At 40.6% G+C, this 20,397-nt stretch overlaps 1 protein-coding gene across 1 annotated transcript in view; it reads left to right on the top strand.

Annotated features, from left to right (window-relative positions):
- Window positions 1–20,397, top strand: part of csmd2 (CUB and Sushi multiple domains 2) — a 241,166-nt gene that overhangs the window by 25,719 nt on the left and 195,050 nt on the right. Inside the window, 1 exon segment of the mRNA XM_084379183.1 lies at window positions 19,319–19,431. Within this exon segment, the coding sequence (XP_084235309.1) occupies window positions 19,319–19,431 (113 nt within the window).

The raw sequence follows: 20,397 nt of genomic DNA, 5'->3' as shown, positions 1-20,397 counted from the left end.
CTAAAAGTGAGCTTTATTAAAATCAAGCCAAAACAGTCCAAAATGCATAAAAACTATAGAGAGCAATACAAAGTAGAGGACAAACAAGAAGCCATGGAGAACAAAGCGGGAGCACAGGGGACACACGAGGACGGGGGAACAGGCGCAGGAACACAGGAGGTGCAGGAGTCAGAAAACAAACGAGCTGACAAAGAGTGAGGGGGAAACACGGGCTTAAATACATAAGAAAGAGACAAAGACAGGAAGTGGAAAGTCTCATGAGGATATAACTACACCAAAAAAACAAATTGTGACATATTGTTACACAACTGCCATTTGGTACTATAAAACCTGTTAAGTAAAATGTTAATGTTGAGTGCTCATTCTGTAAGTCAGTGATTGACCCGCAGCCTTTTTTCAAAATAAGAGACCTTGAGATTCACATTCATTCACTCAGGGAACAACACAGCCCTTAACTGATAGTTTATGCTTGAATGCATCAGTTGAACAGACAGTTTTCAAATGGCCAAACTGCATTACCCCACAACAATAGTGCAACCTGAATATAAACAGAAACAGTTGTTGAATATTTTGAAAAAAGGTTGGTAAAGTATGCATGAATTGCAGTTGCAATTGTTCTTTAATATCCCCCCTGTCTGTCCTGTCAAAATTGTCAGTGCTAGCAATGGCTAATTACATTTTAATAATTCAGACAAGTGATTATCTGGTCATTTATCTGCTGTAAAATTAATATTATGGTACTTTGTCCTGGACAACAGTAACCCTAGTGTCCTGGGTTAAACACAGCCTGTGGTATTGGAGCACAGTAGTCACAGAGACCTCCCCATGACTAAAGCATCAGCCAACTTGACCTCAAGCGAGAAACTGAACCTCTACCAGCTCATTCACTGTCACTCTATACGACAGAATACATTTCAAACTTGTAAAAGGCAATCTTTTTTTCACTTTTGTGTCACATTTCACCTTGTAACTGCCAATTGGGGAACACTGAGTACATTTCGGCAGAGGGGAAAAAGCTATGAGTGTGAATGCATCGCTCTCCACATGCCTTCCTCTCAGTGATGGAGTGATGGAACGGAGGGACTTAAGTCTGGCAGTCTGGCAGAGGCGGGGAAGTGAGAGGGAGAAAGAGAGAGAGAGGGAGGGAGGAGAAGGAGGCGTGGAAGGGACAGATTTTCAGCCTGCGGGCTCGATAGGACCTAAATAAGGAGCACTAGTGCATGGTGCTGGGAGTGGCATTAACACTACAGTCGGCCCTCGGTGCTGTGAGGTTGGGGTGTCACGACATGAGTTTGTGTGCGGATGTGTGTGTGTGCTCAGACTGTGCTTACAGAGCGGTATCTGGTGTGTGTGTACAGCCCATCCCAGCAAGCTGATTCAGTGTCAACAAAATCAAGGTTTATTGGAATACAGATAAAATAAACACCACACTCACAAACACACACTCTCAGACACACACGTTTTTAAGCACAGAGTAAATGGCAGTGGGCTGGAAAACTGTTTGCCCTGTAATTTCTCAGACGCGTCAGGTTTTTAGAGATGTTTCTGCTTTTTGGCAGGCACTCGAGAGAGCACAAGTGCTTTTGCTGTATATGCATGAGAGGGAAAAAAAATATTATAGGCGCTTTCATATTGCTTCAGCTTGTAGTTCAAAGTTTTTATGTGAGCGTGTATTTTCTATCTAAAAACAGACCACGAAAGCAGACTGTAAAAGGAATACTGCCAAATGTTTGGAAGATTGTCTGAACGGTCAGATGCAGATCCTTTAAGCGACAAAATACCCAGACAGAAATACGGTTCACATGATAGTCAATTAATTGACTAATTGGTTGTCAGAAAGTTAATTGAAAACAATTTTGATTGTTTGAGAAACTGAAGTGAAAATGCCAGACACAGTTTCCCAAATGTGACGATTTGCATATTTTCCCTCTTTTATATGTAAATCAATTATCTGTGGATTAGAAAATGTCACTTTGACAAAACAAGCAACTCGAGTCAGGAAATTTTAACATTTTAGCTTATTACATGAACTTGCATTAACTAATCTCTTTGTCCGTGTGTAAGCTGACATATTCAGCCTTTAAACCTATGACAACAGACCAAGAAGTTGTTGTTTGCATGATGCCGTAGAATTAAATCTAAAACTAAAACCATAATCATTCCTTTTGCAGTGGAAAGGTAAGGCTTCTGTCTTTGGCTCCAATGCTCCAGCATGTTGTACAGTACGCTTGTAAGGAATTCAAGTCCTGGTTACAACGTGTGGTGGCAAAGTGAAGTGGAGGAGTAGAGAAGCTTTTTGTGAAACAGTTGAAATAATTTTATCAGGCATTGTGTTTTATTGACACAGCCTTTTAGCTTACAGTAGGTTGTACAGATTTTAGGGATGTGAAGCATTCTTAGATAATCTAGAAAACAAGCAAAAATAGAACGTAGGCACGGGGGGAGTTGCAGATGAAACTATTAAAACACTTTTGCTATCTGCTCATTAAAATGAGCATATCTCAAAAACTAAAACATGTCCATAGTTTGAACAACATATGAAGCATTAAGAAATATTTTGTTCATGATTCTACATTCAAAATTGTGTTGGATCAATATGTTTTGTGCATTTGGTAAAATTTGATTTGAAAAATGTCTTGTTGATTTTTATGGTTAAGTGACTTACATGACCTTTTATCTTAGGTTGTACAGATTTTAAGTATATGTCACAGTAGATGAGGACCCAAACACAAGACACACAATGGCAGGCAGGTTGAAAACAATAATTAATAACAAAGCTGTTGCCCAGAATCCAAAGTTCAAATTGCAAGCAACAAAACTGTCAAAGACAGGCTGCGGCAAAGAGAGATACAAAAAGACAAAAGCAGTACAAACACAGAAGCTGGGGGAACACGGGCAGGAATCCACAGAGACACCATGGACAAAACAGATGGACTGACTACACAAGAGAGAGAAGACTAATACATAGGGTAACCAAAAAAGTGGGAAAACAGACAATGATAGGAAGTGGAAGGTAAAACATGACACACTAGGATGTATACCAACATAAAACAGGAAATAAATACACCAAAAAAACCCAAACCGTGACAGAATATGACGCATATGGGGATATACTGCAAGAAATGACATCACAATGAGCAAAAATGCCTATGAAGGCGCTGGTGGACCATTTCTATTGTTCAGTTCAAAGGGATAAGTTGATATGATAAGCCTGTTAGTAAACAGTTGCCTTTTTTCCAGCAGATATGGAAAAACATTTGCCTTTACTTAGAGCCATTTGCGTTTATGTCTACCTAATGAATGTAAGTCTGTAATTAAATCTCCAAGTAGTTTTTTTTCCTCTCTCTACCATTTCCTGAGTGAAAAATAAAGCTGCTAAATGCTCCACTATATGTTCACCAGCTAGTTGTTAACTTTGATAGCTTAGCTGTTTTTTGCCGGGCGTACAGGCAGTTTCAGATCTACCTGTTGCATTGAATCTATTGTTAATCTAAAAGTATTTATTATATCTGGTGAAAGATTATTTAAAAACCTTCTGATTTATCAATAATGTTAAATATTGTTGGTTGCAGCTGCGCACCAAAATCATATATGCATATGCAGATCATTGAGTGCAATATCCTTTGATATATCTGCAGTTGTACAAAAATGTAACAGGTTTTTATTACACTGGTGATCCACAGCACTATTTTTCTATCATATTTCTTTTAAATGATGCCAGCTGCTTACATAAAAGGAGACAATTGTGTATTATTTAACGTTCTCAAACACTTGTATTGAGCTCCACAGCAAGCAATAATTTCTCATTTTATCACTTTTAAGTCAAGTCACCTACAGAGATGCCGTAATGGAATGCTAGCATGGGTCTGTGAAAATTCACTCTCCTCCCCCCCTCCCTGCATCAGGTGTCCCCAGTGTCACACATACGTGAGAATGAGTTCAGCGCTTGAGTCAAGCTTGTAAAGAGTCAATGTCCGCGGGTCACGGTGAGAGTGGGCGACATACAACGGCACGTACTGCCACGGCGATAATTCTTCTTCTGTGAAGGCCTCTGCCATCAATCTCTCACGACCTATACTTTGGAAAATGACTCCAGTAAGTGAAGGCTGCGGCGGACACGTGTTCAATGTGTGTTTGCATACACATGTTTCTTCTTTGTCCGCTCACCCCGAGCTACATGTGCGTCAATGCGATGAGTATCGAAATGAAGGAGGAGTGTTTGATTGAGTGTGTATGTGGGAGGAATATGGCTTCAAGGCTGCAGGGTTTTATTTGTTTGTGGTTTGTGGTCATGATTGAGCACCTTATTCACCAGCATCCACACGACACATACAGTTACATGCGGCATATGTAGATTTGTTGTTTTTGTTCATACGCTCCACCCGACATGTGCGAGCAGACACATTGACGCAAGCAAACACACATACGCACGCACGCTGTAGGATTTATGGTTCCTTTGAGTCCCGGGCTGTTAATGGAGAGACTGCCACTTATCAACGCCAGCTTTAACGACAGTCCGCTAAAAACAGGGGGAAGAGTGATAGTTTGTTTTTCATCATCTCGTGCTGGGAAAAAGTGAAACGATGTGGAGATTTATGACATGTGCTCACCTGTGAGGCAGAATTATTAGGCCCTGTAACCCCAGATTAGAGAAATAATCAACTAGATGGCTGTGAATTTATATCCTGCATCCTGTGTATCACTCACTGTGCGTACTGCTATTGACAATCTCCCATCCCCGGGCCTATCAATGTTCTTAACAGGATACACTTCAGCAGCGGCATGAGATGAAATGTTTTCCCGCAGAGATAAAAGATTAGATATGCAGTGCACCCTTCAAAAAGATGTGTCGTTTGTCAGCCCTTGTGTGCTTGTGCCGCACGCTCCTTTGAGACGGAGGAAGGCACCAAGTGTTTTTGAACCTTCGGCGATGACAACAAGATCACTAAGAATAGAGGTATAATTTGCCCGTGTAGTGTGACCAACTCACATTTTAGCCATGTGTCCTCAAGAAATAAATCACATGACTATAGTTTTAGCCTTGAGTTCATAAAATGTCAATAAGAACCTTAAAGTTGAGCTACGTAGTTTTGGAAAAGAAATTCAAACTCAGAAATGTACTATTTACAATACTAATGAGGTAATAATACAGAAATATTTATTTTGTCCATAACTGAATAAACAAGCTGTTCTCAGAGGAAAATAAGGTCTGCAAAAATATATTGTTTGTATTTCCCGGACTCTGCCACCTTCCTAGCTACAAAGTAAAACAGTATGAAATTGCATTGTCCTTTAAGGTCAGTTTGTGTATTCAATTTATTGTCATGAAAACAAAGAGAGTTTCAATAAAGATCTTTCTCTTCTGATTCGAATCTATCCTCCAAAACTACATATTGCGCCTTTAATTCTTGACTGTAAGGAGATTGTGTGTGCGTATTATGTTAAAATGAGAAACTTGGAATTACTGTAAGTCAAATAATATACTGGTATCACAGCAGTTCTGTGCAAGAAACTGGTAAAATCATCCCGATGTGATCAGTGATGGATTATAAATTAGTAAATTTACTCAAGTACTGTACTTAAGTACAGCTTTGAGGTACTTGAGCTTTACTTGAGGGTTTATCCATCTTTATATTTTTACTTTTGGGTACTTTTTACAGCACTAGATGTGATGTACTGCTGCTTGGATTACCAAGGACTGATTTTGTTAGAATGTGTTGATAGATAGATAGATATGGTTAGAACAGCAGCAGAGGCTCAGCATTGCTGCCCACATGTGAAATATTTCCAAAATTAGACTTGGCCAGATCCAATATACTGAGTCAGTAGCTATGTTTACAAAGACAATATGACTGAAGAAATCTGGTTAACTGTTTGCAGGGGATGGGATGAACACATGTAATGTACTGTACTTTACATGCAACAAAAGAGATGTTATGTCATGCATTCGTCTTCCTCGTTGGATATTTGATCTCTTTTGCCGCGTTTGTTCAGCTCCATGTCCTGAAGATGGATGGATGAATAGAAAAATAATCAGGTTGTATTGTTTACATGGGACAATTTTTATTTTCAAAGGTTAATGAAAAGGTTTAAACTACCCTTCTGTAGCCAATGATGTCTTATTCAGAAATTTTGGGGAGCTACAGGTCATACAATTAAACCTGCAGCAACTTTATACAGCTAAAGTTTGACGTTTTTATTCTGAATCCTGCTCATATGAACAGGAAACATCAAAGTAATAGCCCCACAATAAGACATTATGATGTATCCAAACAATAATATGTCATATATTTCCCGACGATATGACATGTTTGGATAAATGTTAAACAATGGCACAAATTGAATTTGTAAATTGATAAACACCACCTAACAAAGGGGTGGTGGGAGGTGGATTTAATGCTTTTCTCTCTGCAGAGAATTCATTTTGTTGATTTGCATGACAACTTATGCAAATCACGTCAGTCACAATTTCCAAATTACAATACCTAAGGCACTGTGTAACTCGTGAGTGCGCATGTGCAGCAGCTGTAACATGTACAGCATGTTGTCTGGATTTATCACAGCCAAGGGGGGAAGAGCAGACTGGAAGCAGGCCTGTCATTGATGTTTTTCACTGCTTGCAAGACTTCTCTTTGTTTCCAGTAATTTTGGAATGATGAGCTATAATAAAGTGGTGTTTATAATTTACAACAATGATGATACAATGACTTGACAATCTGTAATTTTCGTGGAAGAGGGAAAATTCTGAAATGAGAACCGTGTCTGTTGTGCCAATATTTCACATTTTGGATAAAGAAGGTGGTGGAAGCAAAATCTGGTGACTAGAATTAAAATACACATTAATCTTCCTCGCCCATGGAGTAACAGTCGCTATGTCATATTGCTGTATGTATATGTGGCTTGTCTCTCCATAGATTAAAATGCCAAAAAGTAATTTACCATTGCTCTGAACTGAGGCACCACTAATCTACAGTTCATCAGTTTATCTGATGAAAAAAAAAGCTTCTTTTGCTTCTGTGTTTATTGCAGTGATTCATTGTTCAGCATTTGATATTTAAAGTGTCAAACTCAAGTCATAGGAAGTATGCTTGTGCTGTTAATACTTAATACTGCCTCTGAAGCATATAAAAATGGTGATGTACACATATCATATTCATGCACTCAAGGCTGCAGAGATGTTTATGAATGTTTGGAAAGTGCTTAAGTGTTTGTAAACATGACAGTGATAAGCTGTAAAGTGCTCTTTCATTTCGATGTCCCTTCATCCAAATCATGTAAAACGTTCTATCGTTTTGTTGTCACGTTTGCTGTTAATCATTTCTTGCTTGGAAATGTAACTCAAATATCTGTTGGTCCGATATTGGAAACAGATAAACCCCATTCGTTTCTTTGCCTGAGTTCCTGCAGACAGCCTCATGCAGGGCACGGTAGTGACTTGGCTCCTTCAAATAGTGTTTTCCTCCGTAAGAAAACATCCAAATTTAACATAAATATGCCTGCGAGCAGTGATTCCAGGAGAAAAACAAAAACACATCAAGCCAAGCTCGTAGCGCGAGGGTACGATGATGACTTCTCTACCTGCTGAGCAATTTCAGTCACGACTGGAGGAAGAACCTGCAGACCTCCTCCTGTTTGTGCCTTCACTGCCAAACATGTCACAGGCAAATAGGGTGAAATAAATGATATACGTCTGCCAGCGAAACTGCAGGAATATTAAAGCTATTCAGTCATCACTGTGAGAAACCAATCAATACGCTACTAGCTGTCTGGGACATGTAAGCAATGTTATAACAGTCATCAGGGCATGGACTTGAATATTCCCTTCTCATCTTTGGATTTTAACCTGCCAATCTGGGATAACATGTCAAGTGTGAATGCTGTATTGCGATTGGGATAAATGGAACATTCATTGTTTTTTTAAACTTAAACCAGTTTTCACAAATTCGATGTTTTCCTAATCTTTCAAAATCTCTTTTATACTCACAATTGAAAAATCCTAAAAGCATATCTTTACACATGTAAACTTTGTGGAAGAAAACAGCCGACAATATATTTGACAGAAGTACTCAGATCTTTTACTTAAAGCATCTTTATGTAGAAATTAGCATTTTGTGCGATTTGGCGCCCCCCACAGTTTCTGAGTGCAACACCACTGTCGTAAATACAAATCCCAGGTTTGACCTAATGTAGGTGTTGAAAACTTGCATGTTGAAGTAAACATGTATGTAACGCTGTGATCCAACCCTCTAACTGAAGTAACATACAGTAGTGCAGAAACAAGAGAAAGCAGGGTGGAGTGGCTGAGACAGAGACACCAATTATACCATATATATCATATTGTTGTGCTGTAATTATAGATGTATTATGTTCGTCACTTTAATGCTGGTAGACATGGAGGTAATTTCAACCACATGATGTGTTTAGATTTAATCTATTATATTACAATTTCATAATTTATTATATCTTGTATTCAAAATCTGAAAAAGCACATTTGCCACTGAGATATAGTGGAGTAGAAGAATAAAGTAATACTAAGAAATACTAATACTAAGTATAGTACAAGTGCCTCAAATTTCTACCTAAGTAACATACTTGAGTCAATGTACTTTCATGCATTTCACTACTGCACGTTGGCCTTGACATAAAAAAAAAGCGTTGTTGATGTTTCAAAAGGTTCAAGAGTTACTTTCCAAAATGCAAATCCACATTTGGATGTATGTTGTTATTGATCTCAGTCAAAGTACCAATTTTCAGAAAAACATTTGGTTCTTTGTGTGGCCACAAACTCACATGGCAGAACAGAGACACAAACCAAAAACCAAACAACAGAAGGACAGCCAACAAAAACAATATGGTGGCATGGACCCTTTGGTATTTTCCCCCCTGTAACCACACGCCAAAAACAGGAGAAATACATTCCCTTTAGCTGTAATCTATGGGACCGTGAAGCACAGACGTTCTCCTTGTGCACCATTTGTTTTCTGGCTTAGGCAAATCCCCGGCATATTTTTCCATTCTGTGTTGATTTGTTTTTTTGTTTTTTTCCCCCTCAGTGTTGCTGCAGTCACGTTTTTCTTCCTTGATTTCACCCTTTCCCTTTGTTTTTTCTCGTTCATCCCTTGGAGACACGGAGCATAGCAGTCTAATTAGTTATCCAAACACCTTGTGAAACGTGATAATGGATAAAGCACACATATTGTGCGCGGGCACTCGCGCGCATGCAAATACGTAGACACAAGGCGTGCCGTGTCAAAAGGATTTGCCTGGCATGTAATTAGACGCTTGTTGCATGTGACCAGTTGCACTTGTGATTATTTAGTTATTGGAAAGGTGAAGGTTAGCGCCCCGTAATCTCCTGTAAACATACTGCCATCGATTTCATCGTAAAGGAATCAGTTGATAGATATACATACAGAGATGGACTAAAATAGAACAGATGTCTCCGGTCTCCATGCCAAAAAACACCTCATTTTTGGGGCATTAACGTTGGGATCTACAAGCAGAGAGGGGCTTAAGGAGAGTCCATCGACCGCATACGGAAGTAAGTCCAATGTCATATAAGTAACTCGGAACGTCTGCGAGCCTGCGGCTAATTCTACATCAGTACCAGTGCTGTACTTCACTAACACACACACACACACACACACACACACACACACACCACTGCCCCTCTCCTCCCTTTCCTCCTCTCTCTTTTCCCCCGCTGTCTTCCTCCCTCTGCTGCTCTTTGATCATCTTTGCCACGGGAATGAAAGAAGAGCGACGGGTAGAGAGTAAATAGCATTGGTTGGGCGCTCCATCGGTCACTGTGTCCCTGTTAGCCCTGCTGGCTAATCAGATCTACTGCCCAACCTTGTTTTGGAGTTTATTAGTGGCATCCCTCTGCGGAGAGAGGGAGAAACTGAAGATCACAGCGAGAGCGAGAGGGAGGGAGAGATAGCGGAGCAAAAGATACAATTTTGAATAGAGATTCAGAGCCTGATGCAAACTCTTTTGAAGAACCCTCGACGGCTTAGATGCAACTTCACTGTACAAGCAAACATGCTACTTCTCCCTGGAGCCAATACATGAACAATCAATGAATTACACACTATATGACCAAAAGTATGTGGATAACTGGTTGTTACTCCCATATGTGCATGCTGAAAATCTCATTCCACAAACAATAGGTTTTAATATGCTGTTATAGTACCATACACTGCTCCGGAAAGATGTTTCACAAGAGATTTTACACTCTGGCTGCAGGGATTTGCTCTCATTCAGTCACAAGAGCATTTGCGAGGTCAGGTACCAATGTCATTCCAAAGGTGTGTGGATGAGATGAAGGTCTAGGATCTCAAAGCAAACTCAGAGAACCAATTGTGCGCCGACCTGGGGTCATCACTGCTGTGATGTTGAAATAGGAACTGTTGCCACGCAGTTAAAGTCAACAACTGTCTAAAAAATCATTGTATACTGTCGAATGGTTTTCTTTTTTTTTTGGAACTAAGCATGAAAAACTAGCCCATAGTCCTAGAATCGCTGCCCACATCTCAAATCTATTCAGTGGTTCAAACCGGTCTGGTGGTTTCCCTGTTGGTGGGAATCAGAGCGCTGTTGGCAGGATTTAGATTGTTTACATCATCTTTGACGTTCACCTTAAAATCATCAACATGCTGATAGAAGGAGCTTCACAGCACAACCAGCACAACAGCTAGTCCAGCGTCATCCATCTCTCTGAAGCCCCGAGATACTAGATTGGTTTGAAAAGACAGTTTGCACCCTTTTAAATGCCCAAATCTTCTCTGTAGCTATTTATTCAGAAGCAATAGTGGCACTCTGTCCAAAGTGGATGCATAAGCTTGACCATGCATCAAAGGTGTAAATATTATCTTTTCAAATCAATTTGGGTTTTTTAGGGCTTCAGGAGACTTGGAATACTGGGGGGACTTGTTTTTCCCTGTCCCCATCTATGTCAGTTGTTTAGGAGAATGCCGAAATGCTGTTTTGCTGTGAAGCTCCAGAAATGTTTTGTAGACTGTGAAACATCACCTGCGTTTCCATCGACATAATGGTGCGTAGATAATGACTGGATTTCCATTTTTTGGGTGAACCTACCCTTTAACTGTAGACACCTAGCTGAACCATCGGTGATGGCAATGAAGAAAAAAATGCAACGGGAAAATGGCAACAAAAATGCATGCGGAGAGTGGTGTCCCCATACTTTTGGCCATGTACAGTCGTATAGAATGAGACAGATGGGGAAGATAAGTCAAAGTGAGAGGGAGAAAGATACAGTTAAGAAGGAAAAGCCTGGTGAAAGAGGGATTGGGTGTGTGCTATACTAAGTGACATGCGGCTGGGTTTGATTAAATAACATAACCTTTAAATCTGAGAGATTCCGGGAAAGGAAACATTGCTCTTGGCTACCTCGTTACACAAGCGCACATTAGTGTTTGGTTTGTTTTCCATTCTCATCTTGCTGCAGTCCTCGCACCACCACACTTAGCCAATTCTGTCTTGCAATGCATCAATATCTTGACGCTTGTTAGTCTGACTCATCAGCACATTATTGTGTGTTATGTAACCTGTTTATTTGTGCATGACTGGACCTTCATGCTACTACTGTTGCTCTTATTTATTTATTTTTTTTGTTTGCATGGAAATGAGTCTTTACACAACAACTGTGAGTCCTAATACAGCTAACAATAGTGGCAAAATGACGATCAATATTCATTTGTGCAGCACATTAAAAGCTGCTATCAAACACCCTCTAACCTGTATAAATATTTCTAAGAAAACAGATAATAGACAGTAAAAAACAGCACCTTATAATGGCACCTTACAATACAAGACACATATTTAACTAATTATGAAAAATGCTGATGGCTGTATAATGCATGTGCTCATTTGTGTGTCTCTTGTGTCTGTCCTCTCTGTCCTTGATCATTTACTTCACCCGTGTGTGTCATAATTGTTCCATTTACTCGTCGCACACACACACACAGGTGCAGGCACGTAAACAGCAACATTTCTCGTGGCTACCACTTAGCTTTGTCACATTCCTAGGGGCAAGAGAGTGGCACAACATTGAATTAGTTTTATTTTATCCCTAATTGTTTTCTGCCTGAGGATTATTGCAAAGCGATTTGTGCGGAGCAGAGGGAAACACAGTGGACGTGTGGACGTCACCTTGTTTCATTTGTCAGCCTTGATTTGTTTGCTGTAAATGTAATTGACTTACGTCTCCACAAAGGGCAGAACGAATGAACAAAGAATGCAGCTCTCTTTTTACTTCCTTACCTCCGCTGGCAGAGTCTTCGTGTTGTCCATGAGGCTTCTAATTATGGAGCTTTTAATGAAATATATCAGGTCCATAAATGCACATCTGTCAGCTAAACGAGACATGTTGTGAAGGATTGAAGTGTTTAGATAACTATCTAAGCACTATGCATAGACTTGCAAAGGGGATTGTGCAGACTTCTGTGCTGCCTCACAGGTATCCGTGGTGTTGAGCAGATGCAGATAGCATCAGGGCAATGTAATACACTGTTAATGGAGTGCAGATCGCTTGGAGATAAACCAGTCACATCACTCACTCACTCACTGACCGGCAGACACTCCAGGGGGAGTAAAGTTGTGTGTGTGTGTGTGAGCCATAACTCCATACAGTACTTACTCCAACCCTGAGGTGTAATTAGATTCAAGAAACAGATATAATTTAGGACGATGGAGCATTTATCTCCGGTAAAGCCACTGGCGCACTCTTCCAAAACTCCTCCACTCATTTACACGCACACATCCTTTAATTTAGCTGCCGATGACTATAGCAGTTCTGCACGGCAAATGACAACCAATCAGTCCTGTGTTGCCACCCGTGTCTTTTTACGGCCGCAAAAATGAACACAGTTGATGAGTAAGGCTCTCCATCACTGTCCTGACACTCTAAATGATTCACTTGTTTTCACCGTTTGAATTGGTTCTCTCTCGCTCACCCGTGTCCGTCTCTCTGCTCAGGAGTTCACGTCCCATCATTTGCTGTTTTAAGTTTTCATCCTTTGTCTGTTTTTCGAACCCCACCCACACACACACACACACACACACACACACACACTTCTATTCACTCTGTTCCTATTTTCTCCGGTGTATTTCATCTGTTCAAATCTCCTCAAGTCACTGCAAATATTTTTCTCCGCCCACTCCTACCTTCTTCTTCCTCCTCTCACCTTCCCTTCCACTCTGCTTTTTCATCATGTATCATCCTCTCTCCCTCACCGACTCCCCCCACCCCCCCTTCTTCTTTCTCTAGAGACACTGGTTTGTTAATGACTTCACTGCGGTTTGTCTCTCAGTTGGCGCTGACTGCGGTTGATTATCTCGCCATCAGCATTCGGCGTCAGAGACATCTGAGAGACTCCCCCGCCCTTGCCGTTCAGCCCGCGATGCGCAAATACCTTGTGATGTCACGCGCGGAAGAATATTAAGACAGACGGAAGGAATTAGCCTGCTCTACTCAAAAAGATGTCAGTCTTGTTTGAAATATTGATGGGCTGAGGGATCTGTGGGAAGCTGCGCATGAGATTTACAAATCGTAGCCGCCTCCAGCGATGTTCACCTTTTGTTGTGTGGAGCTGCATGGGTTCTGGACTAATATGATGGAGATGGAGAGGGAAGAGCCGAAACTAGCAGAAGAAATGGAAAAAATGTGGCTCATTATTACGCGCACTTTTAATGTTATAAGCATGTCAGAGGTTGTAACGTCTTCCTCTCCTGCAAAGCTACTTACCACCCTGATTATTGGTTACACGTTCGCAGGATTGCAGATTAAATAAGAGGAATCCAAATTGAAATCGAGAGAGCTGAAGGCTAGCCATAAAACTCTATCAAGGCCAGATCACGCCCTTGGGCAAAGTGACGCGGTACATTACAGCTTAGCCAAAGGAAAAGGATAAGACGGCTGATAGAAATACAGTGTAATTGCTTGTGAAAGTCTTCCTATTAGTCGGAGGAATCAAATCGTTTGTGTGGGAACAGGGTGACATTTTAACCTCCACTCGGCTCCTCGGTCAGCTTCTTTCACTGTTAAGCAGAAACAGTGATGAGTCATACACTGATACACACACACACAAACACACACACACTGAAGTCTAATTTAGCAATGGAAGAATATTTTCCTTTTGCCAAAACCATACAGTGTGTTTGTGTTTGTGTGTGTGTGTGTGTGTGTGTGTTGCAATGTCGGGCCGCTGAATCTAAGCATTGCCGTTTTTGTGATAGGCAGTCAGTGGAGAGTTGGAGCTTACAGAGCACAACAGACGCATCAGCCTCTGGCCTTGACCACTGACAAGTTATAGCTGCACAGGGTCCCATATAGAGAGAGTACACACTCGCACAAACACACATAAAAACACACACATGGTTCTTCACTCTGCACTTCATCTCCCTCCTCTCCCTGTCTCTCTCTTACCACACATCATTTATTGGCTAATGTCTCCCCTCTACTCAGCCATCAAAATCTTGCTGCTGTATCTATTTTTCTTTTCTTTTTCCCTCCTCCCTCCACTCGTCCTCTTCCCTCCTTCTGAGGGGAAAATCAGCTGTATCAGCACTGTGCTTACCTTCCACCCTGAGCACACACACGCACACATTGACTGAGTGAATAAGATTAAAGGACGAGTGACCTGATTTAGTCTCTGTCTGTTTACAGCTGTAAACACGCATATATTTCACAAACACACACACCCTTACACGCAAATGTTCAAATGACAAACACTGCTTGTGTGCGGTCGCGTGTGCGCGTGTGTGTGAGCATGATTCCCCGAATAGCTTTAGAGCCTAATGAAGGAGTTTCTCGCCGTGACTCATCCTCACTCAACTCAAGCTCATGGTTGGAGTTCTTTTTTTACATTCCCACATACTGATGATGTTTCTCTCACCTCCCTGCTTTTCATATCCTGCCCTCCCTCAAGCTGCTCCTCAACGCTGCCATCTCCTCATTACAATATCTTCTCGACTTTCCCTTTGCAGTCATCTTTCTGCACATACGCTCTCAGTGTGTCGCTCTCCCTCTCTGGTTCAGATGGGTAGTGGTGGGATAATTGGAAGCAGAGGTTCTTCATTGAGAAGATGCTGAGGCCAGTCAGGTGGAAAGCCCTCTTAATAGACCCCTGCTCTGTCAGTGCACACGCACTCATGCACTTATGCAAACCCTTACGCACACATACAGCGTACACTGCGAAGTGTGGATTCAGCCACGCACATATATGCCAATTCTTCTCCTCAGAGGCCCTCAGCTTTCCATGCGGTAGGATATAGCCAATGATTTCCCATAAATATGCTACTTCTTTTAACTTCTCTCTCCTTCTGTCTCACTCTCTTTCATCCTCCCTCCATCAATTTACCGCTCACTTGAGACACCTGCGCTGCAAATCCATTCTTTTTGTATTGCTCAGTTGCAATCATATCTCGCATCTCTTCCCCGATAACAGGCAATCCCCCAGCTGGCTTTTTCACAATACGGGCTGCACGCCTCAGATTGCCACAGCCCATATCACATTGCAATATTTAATCTCCCTTCGCATGTCAAGCCAGTTTCTGTGTGTTTTCCGAAGGTATCCATTTTGTTTTCTCTTAGCCTGGATCATCGCCAGATGATCACGATTTGGAATGCGTCGAGAAATCCCTCCCAGTTTGTAGACATCCCTCACCCTCCTTCCAGCCATCATACCCTCTATCAACCTCCCCTTCCCCGCAGTGCGCCTCTGAACCAAGATGGCTGCCGTCCAACTCAATTTGCGGTCAGCGAAGGGGCTATTTGCATGAACATGTGTCCCATCGTTTAGCTGATATCCCACCGTGACAATCTCACAGAGAGGAGTGAAATCATGCATATATTAAAGTCCTCTCCCCTTTTTGGTCCAATTCATCTTTCCCACACGGGTGTTTTTTTGCATTTTTTCCCCCCACCTCCAATGTGGTACTTAAGGATTAAGTGAAACACTGGGGCCTCTCCTAACTCCGGGAGATAAAAAAGGAAGGGATGTAATAGATTGTAAAGAGTGGGATACACATGCAGCGAGAGAGTGCATGTGGGAACATAAAGTGAAAATTAAAGTGGCACTTGGGAGGGAAAATGTTGAGGATGAGCTAAAAGTAAGGTGAACAACACTGTCCTTTATTAGAATCTGTAAATCAGGGATCTATAGCAGGCACGCACACACAGTCACGTCCACGCAGAGATGAATCAACCAGTGGTGACTGGCAACAAATGGACAGTGGACACCTGTTTTATAATTAGCAGTGTGTGTGTGAGTGCTGCCAGTATGTGGGTGGCAAGCATGTTAAATGGATCTAATAGCTGAACCTGGTAAAGCTGCTGCTGAAAGCTAGTCCTAATAAGACAAGGCTCATTACTCAAAACTATATTACTTGTTTCCGACATCATTTTAGTACATTGGTTATTAGTCAATCACCAGATTTATTTGCCGCACTACTCATTACAGTACTTTAATAAACATCTCCAAACATGGTGATTCTGTGTGCCGTTACCTCTGAAAATCAAGATAACTTGACAATAACTTGAGTGGGTTATTCTATTATGACAAGGACATCAAAAAGCAGTATAATTATTTTTGGTTTATTTTTATTTTTATGATCAGTAAAGCCATTAGTGATGATATTGTCATTTAAACTAACATTATATATGACTAAGACTAGCAATTTTTAATTTTGGTATCGTGGGACCCTCCAATAATAGAGGATAATTACAGATTTTTATTTTGAAATTGAAAACAGCACTTGTAGACTGTGGTGTCAGGCACACCAAAGGAAAATCCATCCCTGATTTTAACTGATCCAGGAGGACTAATTAATCTCAAGTATTACAAACTACTGTACCAAGCTAAATCATGGTGACAGTGGCTGGAGATATCTGAAGCACTAAATTAGACCCTTGATAGCCTTTTTTTTCTCTTTTTTTACCTCGGCCTAGTTTCACAGACTGAAAGGACAAGCTGCTCCTCAGCCGACCCTGATTCAGTGGTGGAAAACTTAAAATATTCAGGTGACATTCTTAGCTAAATGTTTAATTAGGAAGCTAGCAGCTGCTGCTACAGTACCTTGCCAGTACAGTAGATATGTTTGTGGTATCACGCAGTGAAATGACGCAGTTGCAAACCGGGCTACCTAGCTTAATTTAGCTAAAAGTATAACGTGATAGAGCTCGAGAGGGAGACTGTAGTGCATGTAACGTTACATAACCGTTATCTGAATATAACGTCACACGCAGTGCCAGCAGAGTTCAGCTGAAGGTTACTCTGTAGGTTAAATTAGCAATTTGGCTAACTCCCGACATTGTTTCCCTTAGCTAGCTTGGTTAATTGGCTAACGAGCTACAGCTGGTGAATAATACCTGTCGCAACACGCCACTGTCACCTACTGAACTGAACAACTGTACGGGAAGTTAACGCTGCCACGAAGAACAAACGCTGTTTAATTGCTATTTAAACATATATTATCACAATGGACATAACGATGAAGTCATAATGAAATATATATGAAGGTAAGTTTCATGCAGCATTTTGGTTGAATTATGAGTTTGACTTTTAGCCTCCTAATTTTCAGCGTCAAATCAGCCTGCAGGTTTATTTTGTCTAGACGAGGTATTGTAGCTTAATTTTTGATATTGCCAGGTTATCTAGACAATACTCAAATAATGACCACTCTTACTAAAACATGAGAAGAAGGAAGGTAAGATGTGAGAGATATTATTTCAGGGACAATTCAACTTGATATTTTTTATTAAACTGTTGTTTATAAGGCATACTGACATCAAAACACCTATACTGTACCTGTAATTCAATCACTTTAGCATGCTATACATAGCAAAATAAATAATTAAATAAATACAGTTTTATAAGTTTTACTTTGAGGGTGAATGACGTTGAAGTGTAACACACTTAGAACCATAAAGTGAAATACATTATCTCTGTTTATTTTACAATTTGTCTCAGTAAAGACCAGACAATATCATCACTTTGTGCAACAACAGACAAACACACAAGAAGACTAAAAAATAGCTCAGTCAAGTGATATATCTATTAATCAAGATCTAGACAAGAGCTGTAGATCTTCCACACTTTTGTTTTTGTGTTCACTGTGCCTTATTACGTCCTATTAAATGTGCATGCACCTTGGCTGCAATAATTTAGGCAGTGTTTTGCCTTTGGTCTGCTGTCATGGACCTGAGGCATCTGTGCATCATGCACACCTGGGTCACTTGGCCACCACATCAAAGATCATGCATGCATATCTAACACATGTTGATACTGTGGTAGGGATTAATTAAGCATGTGTCACCATCGCCTGTGTTTAGAGGATTATATGTGATGTTTTATAAATCAAGCTGTTTCAGACACATGACACTGATGAATTCAACAAAACCGCTGCGCTGCATAAAATGTTTTATCTTAAATTCATATTTATAATTAAACAATTGCTGAGTCGCTCAGTTTTGTTGGATCTTTAAACGTTGCTAAGTTCCAAATAATCACTGCTGTTAAAATAGCTTTTGCAAATATTAGAAGAGATATGGTTAAATCCATGGTTAAGGAACCATGCTGAATTTTAATTTTTCTTAGATCTAAAACTAGGATCAAATGTGCCACTCTATCTAGGTTTGCACCTCTTACTCTGAGGAGTTTGATAAATGCAGGTCCAGGTGAGTTACAGTAGTGATTTTAATTTCATAAGTGGAAAATGGAAACATACAAAAACTTTTTATATTGCCCACATAGCCACAAGTGGATTATCAGAATCGCACTGTGACTGATGGTGAAACAAGCGTTAACATGATGTCCTACATGAAAATAAAATCGAGCACTTTAGAAACCTGTAGACATCACTGGTACAAATAAATGGCAAGCATTTTCTGTTCAAGTTGAATTGCTCATCCAAAAAGTACTGGATGGTTATGAGAGATGGCTGTTGACTCAGACTCTGGCATTTTTTTTATGTTGTTTTCTGTTCAACTGTTTGCTCATTCCCACATCCACTGCTGTGTTTCTAATTGACTGAGGACACATAACTGCAGTTACTCTGTCTTCGCTGATGGAGAGAAATCTGTTGAGCTTTTCTGTCCTGTTGAGGTCTTGGCATTTTAATCATTTGTGTATGATTCAGAGCCTCGTTATACAAAAAGTTATCCTTGAATGCCTGAGGGAACAGCTGGCTTGATGGAAGTGGGCTTCATACCTGACCTTGCAACCAACTGTGCTGTTGATTGGATCTTTTTTTTTTCTCTCATCTGACCGTTATTGTCCTTCTGTCCATTTGTTCTCAGGTTAACGGGGTTCCAGCTGCCTTCACCCATTGTGAGTACAGGCTCCAGGCTCACACTGTGGCTACTGTCTGACTACGCGGTCAGCGGGCAGGGATTTAAAGCTGTCTATGAAGGTAACTAAATTTCCTTATTTGTTTGTGATCCATAGGAAAAATTATTATGTTATATCTTTTCCTTGAGTGTAAATGATGATGCGATTAATTTAAGCTCAATGCACTTGCGCAATAAGCCACATAGGTCACTTCTGAGGATTGTGACATTTCTGTCATGCTACCCAATGATTTTCAATATGGAGGGAACCTTCAGCTACTAATGTTTGTGTGTCATAGCTTAATGGCAAAGGCCTCAGTGCCACAGAGCAACACAATCTGTCAAATATCCTAACAAAGTGAGAAGGAGAGAATATGGTGTGTACAATAACTCAAATTATAGAACAAAAAGCAGCTGTGTACTGATCTAAATGTATCAGACAGCTTAATTTAAAGGCATTCTTTCCAGCTAGGTTATCATCTCTCCCTTCCGTGGCCAGGACCTTTATCATGGTGACATGGAATGCTTTATGACCCATGGCAAGATGATATTAATAATGGCACGCTTCAAACCCACGCAGGAGGAAAGGCAAGCTCAGGGAGGGGAAGGAAATACAAGAGAGTGACTAATTAGGCTAATTACCTGACAGGAGTTTGTCAGTCTTTTTGAGATATTGTGAGTGTGTGGATGTGGCTCGATGAAGCAACATCAAGCGACTCGGGAGGCCTATGACCACATTGCGTGACTAGATAAAACCAAAGACAAAAGAGCAAAGAGACTGTTTGTTAACTCCACTGGGAGGCAATTGGGGCGTTGTGTCTTTGTTTCTCACTAGTGGAAACAAAACTGTCAGACTTGTCTAGCTTCTGACCTTGGATGATGTAATTGTGTCTTGCTGCAAATGTTTTTTGTAGAAACTTTTATAAAACAGTGAACTATTAGTAATTTAATGGTCCACTGTGAAGGATCTGTTGGCAGAAATGGAATATAATTACATTTATGTGTTCATTAGTGTATAATATAAAGATTTTTTTGTGTTTTTGTTACCT

This window comes from Pagrus pagrus (genome assembly GCF_965226575.1).
Source record: "Pagrus pagrus genome assembly, chromosome: 17".
NCBI lineage: Eukaryota > Metazoa > Chordata > Actinopteri > Spariformes > Sparidae > Pagrus > Pagrus pagrus.
The sequence above is the reverse complement of the archived record's forward strand: the minus strand, read 5'-3'. Positions and strand labels throughout refer to the sequence as shown.